This window comes from Aspergillus puulaauensis, chromosome 1 (genome assembly GCF_016861865.1).
Source record: "Aspergillus puulaauensis MK2 DNA, chromosome 1, nearly complete sequence".
Taxonomy (NCBI): domain Eukaryota; kingdom Fungi; phylum Ascomycota; class Eurotiomycetes; order Eurotiales; family Aspergillaceae; genus Aspergillus; species Aspergillus puulaauensis.
The window spans coordinates 1,772,677-1,797,020 of NC_054857.1; the positions used below are offsets into that span (position 1 = coordinate 1,772,677).

The 24,344-nt window shown below is 49.9% G+C and overlaps 8 protein-coding genes across 8 annotated transcripts; 5 read left to right on the plus strand and 3 right to left on the minus strand.

Annotated features, from left to right (window-relative positions):
- Window positions 1-42: 42 nt before the first annotated feature.
- APUU_10751S (TRAPPII-specific subunit TRS120) lies at window positions 43-4,645 on the plus strand (the record flags this gene model as incomplete). Its single annotated transcript, XM_041704274.1, has 3 exons — window positions 43-208; window positions 305-1,293; window positions 1,349-4,645. The coding sequence occupies 3 exons, from the start codon at window positions 43-45 to the stop codon at window positions 4,643-4,645; spliced, it is 4,452 nt and encodes a 1,483-aa protein (XP_041550117.1).
- Window positions 4,646-5,416: 771 nt separating this feature from the next.
- Window positions 5,417-6,695, minus strand: APUU_10752A (SDR family oxidoreductase; the record flags this gene model as incomplete). Its single annotated transcript, XM_041704285.1, has 2 exons — window positions 5,417-6,391; window positions 6,462-6,695. The coding sequence occupies 2 exons, from the start codon at window positions 6,693-6,695 to the stop codon at window positions 5,417-5,419; spliced, it is 1,209 nt and encodes a 402-aa protein (XP_041550118.1).
- Window positions 6,696-6,946: 251 nt separating this feature from the next.
- On the minus strand, window positions 6,947-8,851 carry APUU_10753A (Sec1 family protein; the record flags this gene model as incomplete). The annotated part of the gene is made up of 3 exons (XM_041704296.1): window positions 6,947-7,585; window positions 7,641-8,666; window positions 8,735-8,851. 3 exons carry the CDS (start codon window positions 8,849-8,851, stop codon window positions 6,947-6,949), a joined length of 1,782 nt encoding a protein of 593 aa, XP_041550119.1.
- Window positions 8,852-9,153: 302 nt separating this feature from the next.
- ALE1 (lysophospholipid acyltransferase) lies at window positions 9,154-11,054 on the plus strand (the record flags this gene model as incomplete). Its single annotated transcript, XM_041704307.1, has 4 exons — window positions 9,154-9,220; window positions 9,280-9,324; window positions 9,401-10,519; window positions 10,573-11,054. The coding sequence occupies 4 exons, from the start codon at window positions 9,154-9,156 to the stop codon at window positions 11,052-11,054; spliced, it is 1,713 nt and encodes a 570-aa protein (XP_041550120.1).
- A 963-nt stretch (window positions 11,055-12,017) lies between these two features.
- APUU_10755A (putative serine-rich protein) lies at window positions 12,018-14,220 on the minus strand (the record flags this gene model as incomplete). The annotated part of the gene is made up of 3 exons (XM_041704318.1): window positions 12,018-12,056; window positions 12,104-12,300; window positions 12,369-14,220. The coding sequence occupies 3 exons, from the start codon at window positions 14,218-14,220 to the stop codon at window positions 12,018-12,020; spliced, it is 2,088 nt and encodes a 695-aa protein (XP_041550121.1).
- A 2,252-nt stretch (window positions 14,221-16,472) lies between these two features.
- On the plus strand, window positions 16,473-17,789 carry APUU_10756S (CAAX prenyl protease RCE1; the record flags this gene model as incomplete). Its single annotated transcript, XM_041704329.1, has 4 exons — window positions 16,473-16,530; window positions 16,595-16,635; window positions 16,826-17,206; window positions 17,259-17,789. 4 exons carry the CDS (start codon window positions 16,473-16,475, stop codon window positions 17,787-17,789), a joined length of 1,011 nt encoding a protein of 336 aa, XP_041550122.1.
- A 434-nt stretch (window positions 17,790-18,223) lies between these two features.
- APUU_10757S (sucrase/ferredoxin-like domain-containing protein) lies at window positions 18,224-19,386 on the plus strand (the record flags this gene model as incomplete). Its single annotated transcript, XM_041704340.1, has 2 exons — window positions 18,224-18,622; window positions 18,682-19,386. The coding sequence occupies 2 exons, from the start codon at window positions 18,224-18,226 to the stop codon at window positions 19,384-19,386; spliced, it is 1,104 nt and encodes a 367-aa protein (XP_041550123.1).
- A 457-nt stretch (window positions 19,387-19,843) lies between these two features.
- Window positions 19,844-22,896, plus strand: NAM2 (leucine--tRNA ligase NAM2; the record flags this gene model as incomplete). The annotated part of the gene is made up of 2 exons (XM_041704351.1): window positions 19,844-20,374; window positions 20,458-22,896. The coding sequence occupies 2 exons, from the start codon at window positions 19,844-19,846 to the stop codon at window positions 22,894-22,896; spliced, it is 2,970 nt and encodes a 989-aa protein (XP_041550124.1).
- Between the last annotated feature and the right edge of the window lie 1,448 nt (window positions 22,897-24,344).

The window sequence follows — 24,344 nt, forward strand, 5'->3', positions numbered from 1 at the left end:
CACGCCCGACTGCCTCCGCCTCGTCTCCTTTCGGATGTCACCATGGGCGTTGATCCTCTCTCCCCTATTGCGCCCGCGCGCTTGCGAGCTTTGATACTTCCAGTTGGCCGAATTAAGCGATCTCGCTTTCTCAGTTTCGCCGCGAGGCTCCAGTCCGAAAATGTGGTCCGCTTGGGGGACATCAGCCCCGATGCGCGGCCCAATCGAAGTGAGTGACTCGAGGCTCGAGGATGAGCTGTCGATGTAGCGTGGCCTAAAACTTCAAAGGACCGATTTACTGATCACTGTGATTGTTCAATCATAGACATGTTCTCTCCCCTAGCCTTCCCGACGGGCATTATTCTTTACGATCTTTCATTTTCCATGCCCCCAATATCACATCTGGAATTGTATCCATTTGAATTGTTTAGGGAGCCTTTGGTAGTTCTTGCAATAGCCGATGGGTCGGAGCTTCCTGGAGGTACAGACAAAAATGGTGTCGACTCGAATACCGACAAGTCGCCGAATCCAGAGGGATTGGGTTACCTCCAACAAGAACTCGAGCTACTAAAGGAGAAGAATCCAAGAGCGTTGGTGCATCAACTTCTGGTGTTTGATTATGATGGTGTTAGTAAAGCCTCTAATGGTCCCGATAACGTTCTATGGATTCCGCCTCCGCAGGCCTCCAAAGCTACCACGATGAAAACTGTACTGTGTGATATCACGTCGCTGCTCCTTTCTGAGATGGACGAGTTTGCAAAGACTATTCAGAGTATCCCAACCATTGAATCCCCAAAGGCCTCGTCTTGGGGTCCGCATCGTGGACCAGATTTGCGCCGGCGCCCAACAGACAAGCTGTTTCATAGGATGACGATGCCTGCGCAGCTCCCCACGGACCCAAGCAGTGCCCCCGAAACCCCCGAAGCCTCCAGCCAAAGCTCGCCGACACCTGAAGATCATGAGACACCGACCACGTTCGATGAGATCACTCGATCTATACAGGTGGCTAGTCGCTCCAACACCACCCTAGGCAAACCAGGCTCTATACCGTCGTCCAAAGAGCACAGTAGGGATCGGATGTCAGCTAGTGGCCTGAGTGCCACCGATCGGACGAAAAACCGGATCAAAGGTCGCTCAGGTGTCGTAATAGGAACTCTGTTCCTCCAGTCTGGAAGATGGCCGGATGCTCTGAAGGAACTCGTGGAAGCAGCATCTAACGCAAGGGCAAGCAGCGACTATGTGTGGCATGCCAAAGCGCTCGAGTCGATTCTTCTCTGCTTGCTGATGTTTGCTTGGGCGGGCATGGATTTTCAGGTTTGTTACGGTCTTGCTCTGGGGTCTATTGGTTACTAAAAATTTCCATCCGCAGGTCCCTCCAATATGCTACCCCGTTGCCGATAAATCTTCCAAAATGGCGGCAGCAATGACTTTTGATCCAGCTTCTAGTCAGTCCTCCGCAGGGAATCGCATCATTTCCCTCCAAAACCTCTCAAACCTTTTGCCTGATCTGGCGAACAATATTCTCAATCTGTATAATCGTGCGGCCAATATTACAGATGAACCGCTACCACAGCTCGTCTTTTCTGAAACAGTTATTCGCCTGGCAAGGTTATTAGTGGCCGCCCGAATCCGCGATGGGGCTTTGGATGACATTGCCTTGAAGCACGTTGTGATGAATGAGCCATTGGAACTTCTAATCCGACCAGAGCGGCCTCGGGGACTGACAATCCTTCGAAAAAACGAAATTGCGAATTTTCTCTTCCGCGCGCTGCCACTTTCTGCTAGCTCAGATTTACCTGCGACGGACGCGACACCTATCCTTATCGGTGTTGTATCTGTCCTAAACACGCTTGATTTGCCACGGAAAAAAGCATTCGTATTAAGGGAGCTTCTATCTATTTTGGTTCCGGCTTTAGTAACGGCTCGCAAAATTGGGGCTGCTGAAGTTGGTATCCATCCTGCAGCAGGTTTATCGTCACTCAGTGACACTGCTTTTGACATAAATGCCCTTGATATAGGCCCAGGAAACATGGACCAGAGCATGCGTGCGCTTCTCGGTACTATAGGAGAAGTATACGGCGTACAATCCTCGTCTTGGACCGAGCTAGGGAAAAGAAGGTCCGGAAGCGCTATTGATTTGGAAACCACCGAGTACGACTCGGTAGCTGGGATCGCCGAAAGGGCTTTCCGACACGTTGTCCTAGATCGTTACGGCGACCTGAACCTCAAGATTGATGTTCTCAAAATGTGCATCAACTCATGTGAAGCCCTTCCGGATTTTGGTGGCGTTCTGCGATTCACTGTTGAGCTGCTTCAAACGATTCGAGGAGACCTCATGCTCTCCAGACTGTCTTACACCGCACCTTGTTTGCAACCGGACGAGCAGGTTCGCCTTTTGAATAATATCAAACGAACTGTTGGGGCCGCGAATCGGCTTGGTGTAGCTGGGCTAGAAGCCGAATATTGGGATGATTTCTTAGTTCGCGGTGTTGAGCTTCTAACCCTAACTGACCCCAAAAAGCCAGTTCGTCGATCCAAATCTGAACTCGACGCTGTTACTGCGACAAGCGAAAAATCCACAAAAGATCCGTTCTTGTACAATCCCTTTTCTAAGGCCACTAGCAAGGCTTCAGAGCTGCTTATGGTTGCTGGTGAACATGCGACATTCCAGGTCACTCTTCAGAATCCTTACGAGTTTGAAATCGAGATCGAACGGATCCGCTTGGAGAGCGAAGGTGTGCCTCTGGATGCCGTGGCTGAATGGGTACTCCTTCCACCGCTCTGTATTCAGGACATCGCAGTATATGGAATAGCCCATGAGCAGGGCTCATTGAAAATAACAGGCTGTGCTGTCAAGGCTCGGTACTGTAGGGAGCGAAGCTTCCCTATATTCAAAGATTTCTGGAAACCTGATGTAGAGGTGAAATACAAACGAACCGGACTATCTGCCAAGAAGCCTTCCGCTGATCGTCCTCTATCTTGGAGCTCCACGTTCTCCAAGGATGGAAAGCCACTTGCAAAGAAAGGACCTGAAACATCCTGTTGTGAGGTAAAAGTTATCCGGCCCCAGCCATCCCTCACAATAGAGTCACTTTCGCTTTCTCAATCCGCGCTTATGGTTCTTGAGGGTGAAAGGGCAACATTCAACATCACGCTACGCAACTCATCTTCGTGCGACCTCGACTTTATTTTATTCACTTTCCAAGACTCGACAACGAAGCAAATACAGACCGCGCTGAGCAACAAGGACTTGCTCCCAGTTGAAATATATGAGTTAGCGCTGAAGCTAACAAGACCAGCTCTGCAGTGGCGCAGAGAGGGCTTGAATCCAAGTGACTATTCCATCCTTGCGGGGCAACGTGCGACGTTCGTTATCGACGTTACTGGAAACCCTGGGTTGCAGGAAGCTACAGTGCAGATCGACTATTCCAGCATCGGAGTCTCTTATGAAGCACTGCCAGACATATTCTATACCAGACAGCTATTTATACCGCTCACGGCAACTGTAAACGCGAGTGTGGAAGTGGCCCGTTGCGATATATTACCCTTCAGTAGTGACTTTGCATGGTCGAATAATGGGAAGCTTGACATCAGTCGTCCCCCCAGCGAAGCTCTCGAATCTTTAGACCTTCACAGCAGTGATCATTTCTCAACTGTTCTCTCGAATCTGGCGCGCGGATCATATGGCTCTGATCACTGCATTCTACTTCTTGACCTCCGAAACGCCTGGCCGAACCCATTATCCGTTGCTTTGCATGTCATGGACAAACCCCGGGAGCTGGCTAAGGGCGCTTCTGTGATTACTGATGAAGCCGGGCAATACTCCCTGCGTGAGGACCTTCAGCCAGGCCAGATGTCGCGCTTTGTACTCGTCCTACCTCGTGTTTATGTACAAAATCCTCATGCCTCAATACCGTCTATAAGCACGGGATCCAAGAGACAGTTTGTTGTTAGTGCACATAAACTTACATTCGACGCTGAAGCTGCAGCACGGGAGGCGTTCTGGTATCGAGAAGAGCTTCTCAAGAGAGTCAGTGGGTCCTGGAAAGAAACCTTGGGCGGTCGTAAAGGGACAATTGACCTGAGAAACTTGCGGTTCAATGCTCGGATGGTGGATGCATTGCGACTTGAGGATGTAGAGACTAGTTTCTCGTTGAAACCTTCCTTCACTGGGGATTCTCAGACTGGCACTCCCCCTGGCGTTATTCAAATAGGGAGGTCGAAATACAGGGTCGAAACCGACGAGATGTTGGATCTTACCGTCACTGTTCACAACCGCTCGTCTAAGCCCATCCACTCCGTCCTACGACTCCAGCCCAGCCTTCGCAATCAACCAAGCAATGTTGCGCTTGATCTCCCAAGACGCTTGGCTTGGACAGGCATGCTACAGCAAGTACTTCCTGTGTTAGGCTGTGGTGAAAGCACGACTGCTACCGTCGGCGTCACAATCCTCTGCCGAGGCGAGTACGAATTCGGCGCGACAATCGAGGAGCTACGCCTCCTACACACATCCTCCGAGAGAGACGGGAAAACCACAACAGATCATACGTCTGTCTATTACCCCAGCGATGAAGATTTCATCAAGGATACCTTCGGCGCCGACATGGCTAAGAAACGACGCATCTGGCACGCCAGAGAAACATGTGTTATGACCGCTCATGATTAACGGCCAGAAACATAGACGACTGAGCTTCAGACTTTTTTGTTTTGCATGAGATGCGCGCAGCCAGCAGCAGTCCATGACTGAAATGATAGCAAACAATCTTTTTTGTACAATTTCTGAAATCTGTTGCCCCGAGTCCGAAGCTTCGAAGCAATGCTTTACCGGATTAATGTGTGTGTGCGTGTGTGTGTGTGTGCTTATGTGAGTTTACCTCGTCGGTTGATGTTTGGAGATAAAGCTATGATGATGGAGTTGATTGCTTGACCTGGAGGGCTTCTTCTTGTTCCCTCTCTTTGCCCTTTGAATCTTTCTCTTGATTGATTGTCTATACTATATAGATGCCTAGATTTATTTGGTTCATACCAATCACTGTACATACCAGAGAAAATAATGTCCCAACATGTCTACATAATAAATATTATTGACCACTCAGCCAGTCCGTTCCGTTGTTTCATCCATTGCAGTTAGATGGTAATGGACATGAGGGCTGGTGTTGGCTAATTTGCCGGGAAACGCGGGCCCGATTCGTAGTCGTAAAACGTCGATGGTGTTCACAAATCAAGATGGTGAGCATGTGCCTGGGAGCACCGCCTCAGTAAAGAGCGCTTGGAATGACGAAAGGGCCTCAGGCTCAAAAGGGTGTATGTAAGAGCAGTTCGACATCTGTTGACCTGATGAGGATGGCATGCTCCCTCAGGCCCATACTGCTCAATCCAGTCTCGTATAAATGGACGGACGCATGGTCATCATTGATGATACATTAACATCACCAAATCATACTCTGCCCTCCTCTTCCTGTTCTTGGGTGTTTGATAGAGGCATGTCCTTACTCTCCCCGGCAGAGCCAATAGGCTGGTCAACAGACGGGAAACTAAGATATTTCCAGTCCTCTATCTCCTCAATAATACACTTGAGTCGATCCCGGATACTTTCAACCGCATATGTCCCCAATATAAGTCTCAGCGGCGGATAAGAGCAGTGGCCCAGCTGCCAGACCAAATGCGCTGCCTTGACAGCACTGGCGGGCTGCTTATCGCCCAGCCACATGAGCATCCGCTTTGCGTGAGCTGCTGGCGCCGTAGGCGTGTTATACGGCTCGCTTGGCGGCTTCACGAGGAAATGACCATATAAGGGTAGGGGAGATGAAAGGTTATGCACGCTGTCAGTGCCGGGGAAAGGCTCAGCTGAGACAAGATCTCCAACATCATCTCGGCGCATGTGGCCGGGCTCGACGAGCGTAGTCTTAATGTTGAAGCTGTCAACTTCGTAAAGCATACTCTCCATCAACCCCTCAACAGCATACTTTGACGCACAGTACGGTCCTAAGCCAGGTACACCGAGCGCGCCAGAAGTTGAGCTAAATATCAAATATCGCCCCGTTCGGCGTTCCCTAAAATGTGGCAACGATAGCTGAATCATGTTAAGAGTCCCCGTGAAATTAGTTTCAAACTGGTCGCGGATGTCGTATTCGTCCTGGTCCTCGCAGGCCCCGATGACGCCGTACCCCGCGCAGTTGGCGATGATGTCGATGTGGCCGAAGCGCTCGATTGTGCGGTCAATAACTTGCTGCACGGTTTCGCGGGCTCGCACGTCGCAGAGGAGACCTAGGCAATTTTCATGTTCATCTTCGAGCTTCTTCATCGCTTGCGGGCTGGTTTCGAAGGTGCGGCCGGCGGCCGCGACGAGGTCGTCACGCGAGAGAGCGGTTTTCACGAGAGAACGGCCCATGTGGCCAGTTGCGCCAAAAATCTAAAATCGCGAGAGCGGAACATGATTAGTATAGGTGTCTCTGGCGCAACTTGGGGGGTGGAGGCTGTACCAGCCAGACAAGTGGTTTGGGCCGGTTCTGCGGACCTGGGGGGTCGGTGGTCGAAGGAAGCTGGAGCTTCGGTTCTCGACTGTTGGTTGCTGCAGAGGGCGACAGGGCTGTTGCCGCTCTGGGAGGGGAGTTGTGAAGCTCCATCGGGTTGGAGAAACAACGTTGTTCTTGAAAGGAAGCTGTTGCAGTCTGGGAGCCTTCGATCGCGGAGGGAGGACCTCGAGTCGCCGGCATCTCCGATTCTCCGCATGACGAAAACCTGGGGCCGCGCCACGTTCACGTCGAATAGCTAAGTAGTCCCCTACGAACTGTAAATATTTACTTACAGCCTCAGCATAAGCCGAAGTTCATGATTACAAGGAGTTTTCAATTGGGGCTGTCTACTGGCACAGCGTCAACTCATTAGATCTACATAACGCTACTCAAAATGCGGCCATTTGAACGCCTGCAAGCTTCAAAACACATGGGATAGAAGAACTGGGCACCTAGTGTCCGATCTCTCTCCGAAGCCGTCCAGCGGCAGTGGAAGACGCAGGTTCGGGCCACCCGCTGACAGCATCGTCGACTTCCTCAAGAAAACTTTTGCTGTTGTGGATGGAGGTGCTGGCCAAAACTACCCGTATACCCGGGGAGCTGGCATTAACTTGGGTTACCATTTTCGCTTCTTCATACGTCGTTCCGCCAACCATGAATATAATAATGTCTTGCGGTTTGTCTCGGATATGACCGCCACCCTCTAAGAATGGATATTGGAGCTCCTTGAGTTTGCCCTTGATTAAATTTTGTAGGGTTGCTTCTAGCCGAGGCGAATGTTGCGTGTACACATTCTCAACTCCCTTTAACCCCTTAAACCTGTCCCGGGCACCGGAAAACAGCGATGTAGATTCAAAGAGGTCAGAGAAGCCGCCAGCAATAGGCGGAGCTTGGAGAGAATGGTGGTAGGCGAGTATCTTTGGTATGATGTTCACACGGTGCGATGGGACATTTCCCGCCGTGACGAGCAGGTCAAGCAGGATCGGAAGAGCGTTTGAAGGTTGTTTCTCGTATCTGATAGCATATAAGGCTACTAAGCGCAGCTTATTCTCAGCAGGTACTGTGGGTATTTGAATGATCCTTTGCAAATTCTACCGGATCGTTAATTGGATATTGAACGAACACAAGGGCGCGATCCTAACGTACCTTTAGATCGCTATTATGATTGTCGTTACAAGCCAAGCTCTGTTCAAGTTCACTCACATCGAGCAGGGTATCTTCCCCTACCTGCCGACTAAGCTCGCCGACCAGCGTGACATGTTTGCTCACGTTTCCTGAAAGCTTTCGAAACTCGGGGTAGTCTTCCACGAAGCGCTTCATATCGGCAATAGACTCAATATTCATTGTGTTTTGTGTCTTCACTTGATACTGTTCCACGTATTCTTTGATATTCTGGCCGAGATCACCGAAATTCTGGTACATATTCTTCTTAAAGAACGGATCCTGGTCTTGAGAAAGAACGATTTCCCGTAACTCAGGGCGAATTTCTGGGACATCTCGAAGGTCTACCCGCCCATTATGAATCCCCATTAATTCATGTACCATGGCCTGGTATGTCCATTGTGTGAGGAGCGGCGTTATTGGATCATCGCGACGGTCGAGAATAAGTAGGATCGGAGAGGTATCGGTTTTGCGAAAATTGAAGAGCTGCTCCTCCTGTGTCAGCTGATAGCGAACTTCTGTTGCCAGCTTCTTGGCCAACAGGCTATTTTTCTCATATCGAATTAACGGATTCTTCTTCAGGGAAAGTAACGTCGCAATTACGCCCTCCGTGGTTCTCTGTAGCGCGTCCGCGTTCCATACGTCTGGTGAATTGGCCCAAAGTCGCTGGCTCGGATAACCTAGATTCAGAGAACAAAGGTCGGGATTAATCACAAGGAAATCCGCAAATTGCTCCTGCATGACCCGTACGACTTCGTGCACATCGGCTTCGGCCAAACGCTCCAATGAGGATTTGCGGATAATGTTGCTAAGGTAGATGTAATACTCGCCGTACTTCGGCTCGCGGAGTTCGTCGATGAGGAGCTGGATGGATGTCGGGGACGGCCGCACGAAGCAAAGGCAGCGTAAATGTCGCATTCTCTCTCGAGCAGAGTTGTCCAGTCGGTCGATCAGGTATACCTCATGGTTTAGCAGGGCGGATTGAGTGATGGCCGTCGATACAATCGGTACCTGCGGCAGTCGCGAGTCAGTACACAATTTTGTCGCATTCACCATTGAAAGGATTGCGAGTGTCCCACTGTCTCACTGTCAAGTAGTAAGATCTTCATCTTGGTTGTAGACGGGCCTGATGCCGATGGATCGCCCGCAGTGACCATCTTGGAGATGTAGCCAGACACCGCGGAGACGACGTCCATTGTGGCTGAAGGAGGTCGCAGAGTAAGGGGTGAGCAAAAAAGGGAAGGTGAGGGAAGCCCTTTGATACGATCACGGGCGAGTAATGGGAAAGGAGGAAGAGAGAGGAGGGATGAAGCTGTGTTGGCGGGATGCCAAGTCGCAGTCTGATGATCGGCCTTGTGATTCCGTCATGCTTTCTCAACGCTCAACTCAACATCTTGACTTGACTTTCTTCCTCTCCTTCACCCATTGCCTTTTTTCCTCTTCTCGTCTATCTCTATGCTGTGCCTTTTGTAACCTAACTCCCACTCGGGTTTTCATCATGTTCCCAGGAATCGATTACTGTACGTCCATTTCCTTTTTTTTTTTTTGCGCGGATTCGAGTCTTGGTATGATCAAATTAGAGCTTCGCATCGAGTGGTCTAACATTTTCTTTACTTCTTTTTAGTGTTCAGTTATCCTGCCAGGATTACTGGAGCTTCTGTCGATGAGCGTATGTTCTACCCGATAGTCCTACTGTTACTAGTCGAGCCCGACCAGTCTAGCTAATGGCGGGGCCTCCTCCAAAGTAAAACTCATAGCTTCGTTCCTCCTTTCGTATCCGCTGGCAGGGCTATTGAAGAGAATTCCAGATACCCAGCCTTGGAAGAAAAATGCATTCAATATTGCAGTATCGCTATTCTACCTCATCGGGCTATTTGACCTGTGGGATGGCCTGCGGACGCTCATCTACAGTTCCGCCGGCATCTACGCCATTGCCTACTATATCGACGGTTCAATGATGCCTTGGATTGGATTCATATTTCTGATGGGCCACATGTCAATCAACCACATTACTCGCCAGATCTTAGACGACCCGCAAGTTATTGACATTACTGGAGCCCAAATGGTGCTTGTGATGAAACTCTCGGCTTTCTGCTGGAACGTGCATGACGGCCGATTGCCTCAAGACCAGCTGTCGGACCCCCAGAAGTATGCTGCGATTACCACATTTCCCCCGATATTGGACTATGCGGGCTACGTGCTGTTTTTCCCGGGCCTTTTCGGTGGTCCCGCATTTGACTATGTTGCCTACCGTCGATGGATCGACACCACGCTCTTCGAAGTGCCTCCAGGCACAGATCCGTCCAAGGCACCGCCGACTAGAAAGAAACGGAAGATTCCCCGAAGTGGAACTCCTGCTATGAAGAAAGCAATCATAGGTCTAGTATGGATTTTCGTTTTCCTGCAACTCGGCTCAATTTACAACCAAGATGCGGTTCTGGACCCCAGTTTCATGGACTACTCATTTTTACGACGGGTTTGGACCCTATACGCTCTTGGATTTACGGCCCGCACCAAGTATTACGGCGTGTGGACCCTAGCTGAAGGTGCTTGTGTTCTGTCAGGGATGGGTTATAATGGCTTTGATGGCAAAACCGGCAAGGTATTTTGGAACCGGCTGGAGAACATCGATGCCTGGAAGCTCGAGACCGCTCAAAATTCCCACGGCTACTTAGGGAACTGGAATAAGAACACCAACCACTGGCTGCGCAATTATGTCTACTTGCGCGTTACCCCTAAAGGAAAGAAACCGGGATTCCGCGCGAGTCTGGCGACATTCACAACCAGTGCCTTCTGGCATGGATTTTACCCTGGGTATTATTTATCATTTGTTTTAGGATCCTTTGTCCAAACTGTGGCGAAGAGTAAGGAGAAATCCTGCCTAGTTTTCGTTTCTATCACTGACCACGTTGCCTAGACTTTCGACGCCATGTTCGGCCGTTTTTCCTTTCTGCAGACGAGACTACACCCGGCCCATACAAGCGTTGCTATGACCTTGCCAGCTGGTTTGTGACCCAGACTGTTATGTCTTTCGTTGTAATGCCATTCATCTTCTTGTCTTTCCCGGCTTCGAACCGCGTTTGGCAAAGCGTCTACTATTATGGAATCGTTGCTATAATTTTGTCTCTCGCTTTCTTCGCTTCGCCAGCAAAGGGTATCCTCATAAAGAAGTTGAAATCTCGCGATCGTCCCAAGATGGTACGCTCAGCAAGCACAGAGAGCATTCAAGAGCCAACACTGGGTTTGCCAAGTGATCCCTTCAAGGAATTCGACGATGCGGTACAGGAGGTCAAATCTGAAATCGAATCCAGACGCAGACGAGGCAGCGTGGTCACAATGCCAACAGGCGAGGAACTCAAGGCCGCGGTCGAAGACAAAATCGGCCGCCCACTAGGATGAGCCACACCAGTTGTCCATCATCAAATGCAGAGTTTTTTTTCCAGCGTCAGCTGTGGAAAATAGTCTTGGTGTCGTGAGTATTTTCTTGCTTGCAGTGCACAATACCAACAGAGCAGTCGATGGCCGTGAAACCTTTGGGATACGAAATATTTCCAAATAGACTCCTTTATGCCAGCATCGACGACATAGGTTTATATGTTCTCGCCGCGTTAAGCCGTATACTGTTCTAATTACTCACTATCGTGTTCTATTATACACTTCCAGGCCGACTTCGGCCCTGTTCTTTTGAGGTCCATCAGATATATTGTGCAGTTAATTTTAATCCTAGAAACGTCATTGAAGAAGATTCGAAGTGTGTGTTAAACAAGGCGCTGTTTTATTGAAATAGAGTGTATATATAATATGGGCCGATCCCATATCTAAATACTAAATGTATATACATCAGGGCATAAATAGTGTATAAAAATTAACATGGTGCAAAACTCCCCGGCTAATAAGGACCGGTAAAGTAAAGAATAGAAAGAGTCCGTGCGTGATCTGTCGTCGTAAGAAACCCGTGGTAAAACGATTGCCCATTACTCCACATGGAACACTCTCCCATGGGAGAGAAAGGGGAGCATAAGCAAGAACGCCGGGCTGGAAGAGAATGAGTATAAAACATTATGTGCATCACATCGTGCAGTCGTGTCGAGTAATTTTTGTGAAGAAGCGGAAACGCAGTCAAAATAAGGGGAATAAGAAGAGAATATGCGACAGCAAAGAAGGCTATAATGGCGAATGTCAAGAAAAGAGAATACAACGGAGTCCACGGTGCCGATGAGGCAGTTGAATTGTGTACTCAGAAACCAGAGACCAGATGGATCTGTGTGGGGGCGGAGATGCGAGGCATTGCCTGTGAGAAGAATGAAAAAAAAAGGTCGTGTAAGGCTGTTCAACGGCGTTGGGTGGGGTTATACAAGCATCTTAGAAGCCTACCGTAGAGCCCACAACAGCGAGTGTTATCTGAGGGTGTTAGCAAAAACCATAGAGGGATAAGCAACCGAACATACAATGATAGCGACGATCACCAGCCCTAGGGGATTCATCCATCGATTGAGGTTTCTCCACCATCGAGCATTCAGGTATCGCCTTCGCTCAAGGTCGTAGAGTCGCATCTTGAGCGTCTCCTCCAGCTCGGGACCACGGTTCTCCTCCATCATCATTTCGGGCTTTTTCGGGAGGGGTAAGAATGAAGCAATAAGCCATGCTAAATGTAAATGGTTATGTAAGAAACAACGCAAGTCAAGAAGCAGGGGAGGGGTTGGATGTGCTTACTCAGTGGACATATAAAGCCCAAGCAAAAGGACCAAACTTGGATATTGCGCCTCCCAAGGATGGGCTCGGTCCGAGAGTCAAGAGATGGCGCACGCCAAGCACTTGACTTCGGCGCTACATTACGCCTATCGGGGAATAAATGTGGTGACCAACTAGGTCGTAGTCGATGAAAAGACGATCCAGGCTTTGTGACAGATAGCTCGAGGGGTTTCACCCAATGGCTTCGCGGGTCCCGGAGGTCGGAAACTGGTTGTTGGCCAGAGCTTGTTTCAGTCTCATTGGAGGTTCTAGATCGACCGATGGCGCTAGTAAAACGCTGGATAACAGTCGAGTTGGAGGTCGCAGGTCTCGCTGAGGCTGGGCGACTGCCTTCCTCTACCAGGGCCAGTGTAGAATTCCCGGGCTCCTCTTCAGTTGTGTAATACATCTTAGCCCAAGTCGGAAGGATGTTTGTGACAAAGCTAGAACTCGTGCCAGGACGCTGATTACTCCGTACACTGCTGCTTCTTGAACTTGAAGTCTGGCTAGTGGGAACACCTGGATTTGTGGGACGCGGCGGTAGACTAGCAACACTGTCTAAGAATTCGTCATCTTCCGACTCATTCACCAGCCATACTGAGGATGAGGTAAGCCTTTGGCGCGTCATGGCTACAGGAGGTGGCGAGAGTGTTTCTGACATGTTTCTCGAGTTATTGTTCATGGGAGAAGCGAAACCAGAATCGTCCTCGGCCGACCAACGAGACGACACCGTCGAGAGATGGGACCGAAATCGGGCAGAGGAATAATCACCACTAGGCGCAGGTAGATTATCCTCGGATGACCCTGGGGAGTTTGACACGTTTTCCACCCTTGAACCGGATGAAGGGGCTCTTATAGACGGATACTGAATGAACACACCGCTATCAACAACAGCCTGGTGTATATCAGAGCGCGGTGTGCCTTCCGAGGACGAAGTTGCCGAACGAGAATGGCTCCTAGCGCTCGGCCGAGTAGAATTTGATCTCATCGAGGGAACCTGATATGGAGGGCTGGAGCGAAATGACTGAGACCGGGAGGGCCCTAGCTCAGATGACGAACCATGCGTCCAAGGTGCAGCATCTGCATATCGAATAACGGTGCCTAGCGAATTGAGCGATGATACCGAGTTTGACCGTGAACCGGAATCTTGATTAGATGAGGGACCGATGCGAACAAAATTGAGACTGGAAGTGTCGAAAGCGACATAATTAGGGCTGGACGGCGGCCCTAGAGGGACGACATTAGGGCTTGTGTTGCTTGACGAAACATTTCCTGAGCCAGAGGGTTGGCGCGAGACAGAATCTGGGGCAACTGTCTTGATAGTCGGCGCACTTTGAGGTAGAGTAGATTCTTCGTCCGAATATATAGCACCAGCTTCATCATTCTCCCGTAGACCAGATTGCTCGTCCTCGAGCAGTTTTGACTCCGGGAAAGAAGTCTTGCTTGAGCTGGGATCATCCTCCCACAGCTGTGGGGGCGTATTGGCGGCATCGAATGTCGAAGACAGATCCCAATCAGCAATTGAATGATCAACTACGCTGCTGTCTGCAAGTCCACTAATATCCGTCGAGTATGTTTCGGTTGATGCACTTGGACCTTCATCAATATGAAAGCGCGAGTCGGGGACAAATTCATGGCCTTTCCCGGGTCGCGGCAGAAGAATCTGTTCCGGCTTAGTCGGGTAAGGAGTAGCTGTATAGATGTGATGCCCTTCTTGCTCAGGGTGTTTGTCGCTGACAGCCCGCACGGATGCAGGTGGGGAACATTCATTTGTATGAGACGGTGTCCGTTCGTGAAGCGCTCTCCGTCGGGGAGACGAGTTGTTCGAACGCATGTTGTTGGAGTGACCATTAATTCATTATTGGGAGATACCAGCGGTAAAAGTCAAGACCGACGCAAGGAATGCAATTTCCAAAAAGGCAAAGTGTGTTGTTCAAAACAAGGGAGAATGGTAAAGGGATAGAAAAGAAATGAAAGCCTCCGCAAGATATTATCAATTAGAGGTAATACAATAAGTACCGAAAAGAAGTGATGGGCAATGATCAAATGCCGCTTAATCTGAAGCGAACTAGAAAAAAGCAAGACAACAGGTTTGGCTTGTCTATGAAACAAACGATCAACACGTTGATGGTGATTGTTGACTGTTGTTTTGTTGATGTGATTCGGTGAAAATTCTTGACACAGTGGTAAGGAATGCCTCGACAGTGACACAATTCGATGTGAAAAAGAGCGACGGTGTCCAACGGTTATGGGACAAAAGAGCGTAGATCCGACCGATAGCGAGAGGAGTACTGAATCCTGATACAGCCGAAGAGAATGAACGATTGCAAGAACGGTAAAAGAGCGTCTAACCGGAGAGCTGGGAGCACCGCTGGGAACTGTTTCTAAAAGAGCGACAAACGACAGAACGACTGGAGGGCTAAAAGCAAAGGGACACAATCTGAAACAGCGAGATACGCGCAATTATGTATTTGAGAACCTTTCGCCCTTCAGCCCAGGAGTTTCGTTGCGAAGCGGCGGTGAGTAGTGGAGGAACTAGACTCAAAAGGGACCAGGGGCCATGCAGAGGAGTCTGGAGCGCCGTTTAAAATTGCACGATTGGCGGATAAGACAAGACAAACGAAGCTCATCGCTTATTTTAGGAAGATGTCCGCTTCTCAATTTGCCAGTGGATTCGAGTTTAATTGCAGCGGTGCCTCTTCGTCATCCGAGATCGAGGACCGAAGATCGCCAGTGCCTAAGAATATGCTTTGAACGGGTCGGACTCGACGGAGACCCCATTTTCATCTCTTGGATCTTGATTACCGCCGTGCCGGTTGTCTACCGAGGAAATTAAGGATCGCATCTTGACGAACTCGAGTTCTTTCCCTGCCGCTAGCGAAATAATTGCATTCAGCCCTGGGAGGTATCGCAATTCGAAGACAAAGCAGGGCATGAATTGACGCCCGGCTTCGAAATCAGGAGTGAGGACCAGGGTCCCATGGAGTTGGGCCGTCGGCCAGTGGAAAGAAAGAAGAGAAATTGGAAATGCAAGGCACGGAGGTTGGACCCTCGGTCATACATACGGCGTGCATAAGTGACTTCTGCGCTGGAGGAATAACATTGCGCGAAGGCCAATCCATCCCAATCTCTGTATGCCGGATAAACCCATCACATTCCCAAACTTGGTTACGAGCGCCGTCTTCCACGAGGAGGCCAAATAAGGTGATGTGACAAGTCGCAATGGTGGAGTTCCCGAACCTGCTCGTGGGCATGCTGAGTTGCTGACTGCTGAGCAACAAGTTCAAGGAACCCGAAGCCCCGAACAGCAGTTCCAGGCTCTCGATCCACATGTCGTGGCTGAGTGCGCTAAGAACGGGCTCATAATTTCAAACGACCTCATTGGCGTTAACGAGAGGGAAATTGGCCCTGACGATCCAATAACAACCCAGTGTCAGGGGAAAGCACGTTTAAAGTCGAGAAATCATGCACGCTTAACCATTTGAAAGGCATCACGGAGCAGAAGGATTACTCCAAGACTGCCAACTCATCTTGAGTGGGCTCGGTGGAGTGCTTTGTTTGATGCCTGAGGGTGATCGCTTCATCCTCCCATGAGAAAGGAAATACGGAGCGATCATCGAAAAGGCATTCAGAACTTGAAGATTTCACCGTACAAAGTAGATCATCAGAAATCAGACATAACTGTAGATCACAGAGTATCAGATTCACGAGTTTTACCAATGATCGAGGGTACGGTCATAATACTCTGTAGTAATGCCGACTGCCGTCGCGACGTCGAGAGTCGTTTGTCGGGTCGATGAAGTCAAACGGAGATGGCGACCGACTTGGTGCCTTGTTATTCAGGCATTCAGGTGTGCGATCTTCCCTTTGTTCTGTTTCTTCCCACCTCAACAATAGGAGGATGTTCTTGGGTGTAGGTGTCAAGTTCATTCCACACACCAGGAATCTACATCAATTCTTTCATATCCTATCGCCCGATGTCACTATTGTCTTTTGGTAGTTAATATCCTATTCCCAACCCTCGTGTCTGAGCCCCTACTTTGTCCTTCTCTTCCGAGCACCGACTTCTGTCTGTGAGACGCGGAAATGGCCCCGGTTACTAGCCTCCTCGCTCACCTCAAGAGTCTTTATTCGCCAGAAGAGGGTAAGCTATTAGCATGCTTCCGAACATCAGCAACTGTTTCATGTTTACTAACCGAGAGACCTAGATAAGCCAGCTATTTCAACCCATGCGGCAGCTGGCATTTCGGTATGTTCTCTTGGCCTGTGTTTCTCGGCGCCTCTATAAAAATAGCACCACTATATGAACCCCTCTCGAAATGGAGAACTCAAAGAAAGGAGCTTCCTGTGAACTCGGCACCCAATGCCCCTCCTCCTGACTCCTGAGCCACACTGGGCAGCATTCCAATCATCAACCAACTGCTGATCCCTTTGGCTAGATCTGTCTGACCCTGATTTACGTGCTCCCTTTCTATATCTCACCAACAACGCGGCCGTCCGCCACTCTTAGCCGTGATGCTCCATCGGTGATCAGAGCCCGGATCAGGGTTGTAACGCTGTCTTGTATCGTTTGCAGCTTGGCTGTTCTATGTCTCATTGTTATTAAGGATGACTCCTCTGTCTTCGATGCCCTGAAGCTCCTGGGTTGGTGGCAAGTCAACTTCACGGACGTCTTTCGTAGCTTAATCTTGACTGCCATCCTATTCACTGGGCCACTTTTCGAGCGTGGAATTGCTGAGGGGGAATGGAGGAGTTGGTTCGGGAAAGCTCGGATCTCCGAGACGCTGGGCGGCTGGATTGGATGGAGAAATTATGTCGCTGTGAGTATGGCTCATAGGCTACATGTTTCGTCCGACTAACAATGAGATACAGGGTCCCATTACAGAGGAAGTCATGTTCCGATCAGCCATAATACCTCTACATATTCTTGCTCGGGTTAGTCCAGGGCGTATCGTTTGGACAGCTCCGTTGTATTTTGGTGTCGCCCACGTGCATCATTTCTATGAGTTTAGGTTGACTCATCCTGATACTTCAATCATCGCTGCGGCGCTTCGCTCTGCTTTTCAATTCGGATTTACAACTGTGTTTGGCTGGTATGCCACTTTCATCTATCTCCGAACGGGTTCTCTTATTGCTGTCATCATTATCCATACCTTTTGCAACTGGTGCGGGCTTCCTCGTCTGTGGGGAAGGGTTGAGGCGGCAGTTCCAATAGGGCCTACCCTCAGTCGAGGGAAGGAAGATTCTGACAGGAGCCTAGAATACTCCTATGACCAGCTCGGTATTGGATGGAGCGTCGCATATTATGTCCTCCTCGTCTTTGGGGCTATTGGGTTCTGTTGCGCACTGTGGCCGTTGACAGAGTCTACACACGCTTTGGCAAATTTCGCCAGTTCGCGATGAAGTTGGGACCGTGTTCTTTCTCTTTGGAGCTTTTTCCTGTCATCTCGCCGGCCCATGGAAACGCGGTGTGGGTTTCCGGCCTGGCAGGCCATTTGTACATACATCCTTAACAATAGTTAAGTAAACAGACTACACCTGGTATTTACGTGATGCACAAATAAATCTGCTTTAATTTAATAGCTCCACGTTCATTTTAAAATCTGTAATCTTCAGGCATTGATACTTTTCAGGTTATTTCCCCATGCGACGAAGCATGCATGGCCTTATCGCAATCTCTTATCTCCGGCTCGGCCTCGGACGGGAAACCCCGAAAGACAACTTTTCCTACATATGGCTTTCCAGTCAGCACAAGCTAAAACCTTTCCTCTGCAAGCGCAAATACATCCACTATAATAACAGGGTATCGACAGAATATCGATACTCTAATCGAGAAAATGAGACTACGAGTGATGAGCTGGCGGACCCTCGCCATACGACAAACTACAACCGGACCAACAAGAACGAAAGCCGCGACCCGATGTTTATCGAGCTCCAGTTGCCTCTCAATGCCACAGCGAATCCCCTTGGATATTCCGCCACCATTTCCTATTACCAAGAATTGCCCTGAACCGAAGTGCTCATGTCCTCCGACACCATCTATGCCCGAAGGGCAGCCGCTCGATTACGACCATCCGCTGAACGGGACAATGGCAGCCTACGCTCAACAAATAGTCATATGCACGGGACAAATGGATTGGACAAGTCGCATTGAGGATGACGGGAAAGACCAAGGCTGGGGGGAGCTTGTGAGAGGTTTAAAGGGTTTGATGGGCCGCGGTGGTCCATACGCCGATGTGAGTCGCTCCATACAGCACCAACCAATGCGCCAGCTGACCTCTGTTTCTTTTTGTAGCCTTTTAACAACATTTTGGTCACGAATTCCTCATTGCCACCTTCGCAGACGGGATCTTCTTCTACCAATGCAGCCTCAGCCTTCCTTTTCCCTAGCTTTAAATACTTCCCTTTCATACCTACCAATGTCGGGGACTCACCGAGTCCAGGAGCCAACCTTTCAACCTTTGTGCAAGCATTCCTTCTTCCCACAAAACTCAGCCCGATGACAGAGAGCCTCCCCGAACCCCGGCATAGCGATTTACTCCGAAAGCCCGGGTTGGTATCCGAGTTCACCGACGCTGTGGATCTACATCATTCACCTGTTATCTTGATTTGCGGGCACGGCGGCCGTGATATGCGATGCGGAACAATGGCGCCTGTTCTAGAAGAGCAATTCCGGAAGGTCTTGGAATCAAAAGGACTATTCACCCAGGCAAGGAATGGCAGTGGTAGTATTGACAGTCCAGATCGTGCTCATGTCGGTCTAATCAGTCACGTCGGTGGACATAAATATGCTGGGAACGTGATCGTATATATTCCCAAAAACATGAAATACGAGAACTCGTCCGCTCCCCACCCGCTGGCCGGTAAGGGGATTTGGTATGGACGTATTGAACCCAAGCACGTTGAGGGGGTCGTAGAGGAAACTATCTTGAGGGGGAAGGTGGTGTCAGATCATTTTAGAGGTGGGATAGATCACGATGGGAGCATCCTTCGGCTATAGAATTGTTCTTAAACATGTCTCAAAAATTCATATTTGTTTTGGATGCTTTATGGTTCAACATTATATATTATATATATATATACATATAATTTCCCTAGTATGGCCCGACACGAGGGACTAAACGGCCTATTCCTAGAATAAGATCATAACTCTGTTTTAAGATAGAAAATAATTTTTAAAATTGCTATCTTGTTCAAGCTCATTTGCGGTGCACTACGCTTTGCTGAAATTGTGCTTCGTATCCCCGAAGCTTTGAAATTCATTGGCCGAGAACTCGGACCCTGCGGAGGCCCGATTGAGCCTAAGCTCATTTAAACTTTAAAACATCAGTCCCGAGGTCGCGGTCAACCCATCGAGCAATTTGTTTTAATTTCACTCAGATTTCAACCGTGTGCTTTTCTAGCGCCAGCTCCGGTGTATTTTCAACAGATAATGACAGTATGAGCAAACGAAAACTATGCAACACATCATCCGTTTCCGATTGAGCCCTGCCCGGGCGGCATTCGCGCTCCGGACACTGAAGCCATGCACGTCAACTTTCCAGCCTTCTCTGGGTTGCTCCCGCCGCGCCCTGGCGACTGCAACTGCAGCCGCAACCTCCAAGTCGAAAAAGCTCGATATATTGGCCATAGAGAATAAATGGAAGGCTAGATGGCAAGAAGACGACGCCACCATTGGTGCTGGCAACACTGTTGCAGGGACGGCTGATGAGAAGCCCAAGTCGTATATTCTTTCGATGTTTCCCTATCCGTCTGGTACGCTGCATATGGGTCATTTGCGAGTGTATACAATATCAGATGTGCTAGCGCGATTCTATCGGATGCGCGGCCATGATGTTTTGCATCCGATGGGGTGGGATGCCTTTGGGTTGCCGGCGGAGAATGCGGCGAATGAGCGCGGCGTGTCTCCTGCGGGATGGACGACGGACAATATTGCTAGGATGAAGGAGCAGTTACAGAGTATCTCTACCTCGTTTAATTGGGACCGGGTATGTTTTTGGGCCTTGGAAAATGATGCTATATTGAAAAGATCATCCGCTAATGAATGTCAATTTTCGTTGAGACATGACAGGAGCTCACGACTTGCTCGCCGGAATTCTACGAACATACCCAACGGATATTTTTGATGCTATATGAGAAAAGGCTTGCATATCAGGCTGAGGCCATGGTTAACTATGACCCGGTCGATAAGACGGTGTTGGCAAATGAACAGGTTGACGCCAACGGATATTCTTGGCGATCTGGCGCGAAAGTCGAGAAGAAGATGCTGAAACAGTGGTTTTTCCGCATCACGGAATTCAAGGAACAGCTGTTGGAGGATCTCGACTCTCTTGCCGGTGGTTGGCCGGAGCGAGTACTGTCCATGCAACGGAATTGGTTAGGGAAATCGTACGGCGCGAAGATCAAGTTCCCTCTTGTTGTCGAGGGTGATAACGGAAAGAATTTCGATATCAACGTCTTCACTACAAGGCCGGACACCCTCTACGGAGTAGAATACGTCGCGCTCGCGCTTGATCATCCCATCGTCTTGGATGCAGCCAAGAAAGATGCAGCCCTACAAAAGTTCCTGGATGAGGCAGCGACGCTACCGGCGGACTCTAAAGTTGGATATAAGCTAGAGAACGCCGGCGTTACGAATCCCCTGCTTGTAATTGACAAAGAAAGCCCCCACCTCGCTCGTCGACTGCCGGTGTATGTAGCACCATACGTTCTTAGCGATTATGGAGAGGGCGCAGTCATGGGAGTGCCCGGTCACGATTCCCGAGACTTCTTGTTTTTCAAGGAAAACGCAAATCCCAGCTCGATTCCCGTCATTTTGAGAGCGGAGCAAGCATCTGCCACGGGTACCAATCCGGATGCAAGTGAGGTCCCTATTGACGAGGCGAAGCCTTTCACACAAGAGGGGTTTTTGAGCACAAGTTGCGGGAAATACCATGGCCTTCATTCGCGCGAAGCCGGGGATATGATCACCACAGACCTCAAGGCCACTGGTCGCGCTGACTTTGTTGAGCAATGGAGGTTACGGGATTGGCTGATCAGCCGCCAGCGTTATTGGGGAACCCCGATTCCTATAATTCACTGCAATGATTGCGGTCCTCAGCCTGTTCCAGTAGGCGACCTTCCGGTGAAGTTGCCCGACTTAGAGGGCAACTGGCTGAAAGAAAACCGGGGTAACCCTCTCGAGACATCCGAAGAGTGGATTTCTATCAATTGCCCGAGCTGCGGAGGTCAAGCAAGACGCGATACAGACACCATGGACACTTTTGTTGACTCCTCGTGGTACTACCTCCGTTTCTTAGATGCCGCGAATGAGCGGAAGCCTTTTTCTCCCGCAGTGGCGCGACCAGTCGACATCTACATTGGAGGTGTTGAGCACGCAATTCTGCATCTGCTCTATGCTCGCTTCATTTACAAATTTCTGTCTCAATCGGATCTCTTCCCGGAGATTGCTCGCACTGGTGACTTGGCGGTGCCGCCGGAGCCCTTCAAGACCCTTCTTTCCCAGGGGATGGTCCATGGTAAGACGTACACAGAACCATCTACCGGCCGCTTCTTACTTCCCGCTGAACTCGACCTCTCTAATCCGGATAAGCCTGTTATCAAAGAAACCGGTGCCACGCCCCATATGTCGTTCGAGAAAATGTCGAAGAGCAAACACAACGGCGTGGACCCGACAACGTGCGTCTCAAAGTATGGTGCTGATGCCACACGCGCGCATGTGCTTTTCTCGGCCCCTGTTAGTGAGGTCTTGGAGTGGGACGAGACAAAGATCGTCGGTATCGAGCGCTGGTTTAGCAGAGTCTGGAAACTCGTGGTGGACACAGAACAGAGCCTGAACTCATCCTCGTATAGGGTGCGACAAAAAGACTTATTAGCAGGCACCGGCCTCGCTGAGAGCCTGGAACCCTTACACGGTTTGACCGACAGTGATGCTGAGGCCATACTCTCCAGTCACCGAGCTGTTTGCTCCGTGACAAACTGCATTGAGGCGAATCCCTATGGGCTCAACACGGTCATCTCTGACCTGACGAAACTCACCAACTCACTCTTATCCTCGACTCCTGCCTCCCCGCATATCCTTTATCTCTCCGTTTCTTCCCTACTACACCTCCTGGCGCCTGTGGCTCCAGCATTGTCATCCGAATGTTGGGAAATCCTCCATTCATCCATTGTTGTAGAGAAGCCTCACTCTGAGTCCAAAATCCCCCCAATCCTCGACTGTCCGTGGCCAACACCTCCATTGACCACGGAACAGGCCGATATTTTATCAGCGCGCGGAGGACAGGTCGTGGCGGTTCAGATAAATGGCAAGCTCCGATTCACTGTCACAATTCCAAGGATGCTCTCGCCAACAACCATGGATTCCGGCGTCATGGAGCAGGACTATATTATGACGCGCATTTTGGAAACCGAAGAAGGTCGTCTCTGGTTGCGGGAAAGGAACGATTGGGAGAAACGGAGAAGAGTCATTGTAGTCAAAGGCGGAAAGTTGGTGAACATTGTATTCTAGGTGGGACATTTCTCGCCGCATTAGACCTGTTTACATTAGATCTTGCTATTACCGTACATAATACCTTGGGAATTAACCCCCCATTTTCCTGCAACAATGATCGCTTCGTCCATGCGACGAGACCTCTCTCCGGTGTTTCTCGCAGATTCCTCGGAAATCGCGAAGTGGAATTGGGGTAATTTGAGCTTGCCGCCAAACACCGTGGACACCGGATTATTTGGCTGGATATGAATATGGAGAGGCCGACCGTATGAGGAGTGGTGGAGCCTCCGGGCCTCGCAATGGAGCCTTTCCCCTCATGCAGCAACGCAACCTTGGGGGCTGAGAAGCCGCGCAGCACTCTTTTGAAACCGAAAGAACGTCAGCTCGGACAAAATACGGCATTGACTCGGTATTCGGCCAGAGATCCCAGGTCACAATTCCATAATGACTGCATCTCCATCCCCGTCCCCTCGCTGTAAACTCGGCACAGGTTTCGGCGCAACAGTGGATAGGCCGCAGCTATTGTTAGCCCGGCGACCCCTCAGTTCTGAATTGGAATGTCATCCTTATTAAGGTAGTTAATATTTGCATCATGTTATGATGTGTAATAGGAAATATGAACTCGTATAAATACGTCGCGAGGCCATTTTGGCTGAAAAGCAGTATCAGTTTCTGGAGGCTTTGGTGATTGACACTAAGAACAGCGTTGCTGGCTGCAAGGACCAACTATGGTGTTGATGTCTTACTGAAGGCACCAGTTATAGAATTCCCGCACTCTCTTTTCCCATACAGTCACTAGTACTGCCTCTTTTGTCATTGGGATCGCCGACTTGGAGCTTGACAGAAGGGTGGGGGATGCGATGAGGGGCAGACAGAAGCCCCGCACTAGCGATCACCCCTCATGAGGGGAAGAGTCCAATCAGGGAATCATGCCAGACAGCCTTGATGAAGGCAAACCACTCAGGAGGTGCAGCTGAGGCTGGGCTGAGTGAAGGAACAAATAGCAAATAACGTCCTACAGCGTCTGTATGAAGCTAAAGCGACATCAGGGTCAAAGCTCCAAGCAATAGCCTCGTGTCCGCCTATGGAAGTTCCCCCTCACCGTACGTAACTGCATGCGGGGACCCTCCAATGCGGCCGCGATTTCCTGATCCATGGGCACCCGCCCATTCCGTTTCCCGGGGAGGTTACACGATTGATGTCTTGCTTCCCAGGCGTTCAACCAGTGGGAGTTTGCTCCACGGGAACTGGCCACCCTGGACTTGCTCTCTCCGCTCACGGACACCCGGATGGAAATTCGATTTCTGAGTGGGTTCACGATGGAGGGGGAGGAAGTTGCGAAATCGCTGCCAGAGGAGACCCAGCCATGTCTATATATTTGGCGATATTTCCCGCCTGAATACTACATACTTTCTCTCCCATCATCTCCTCATACTCCAAACAGCTTCTCTGTAACCGGATCTGGT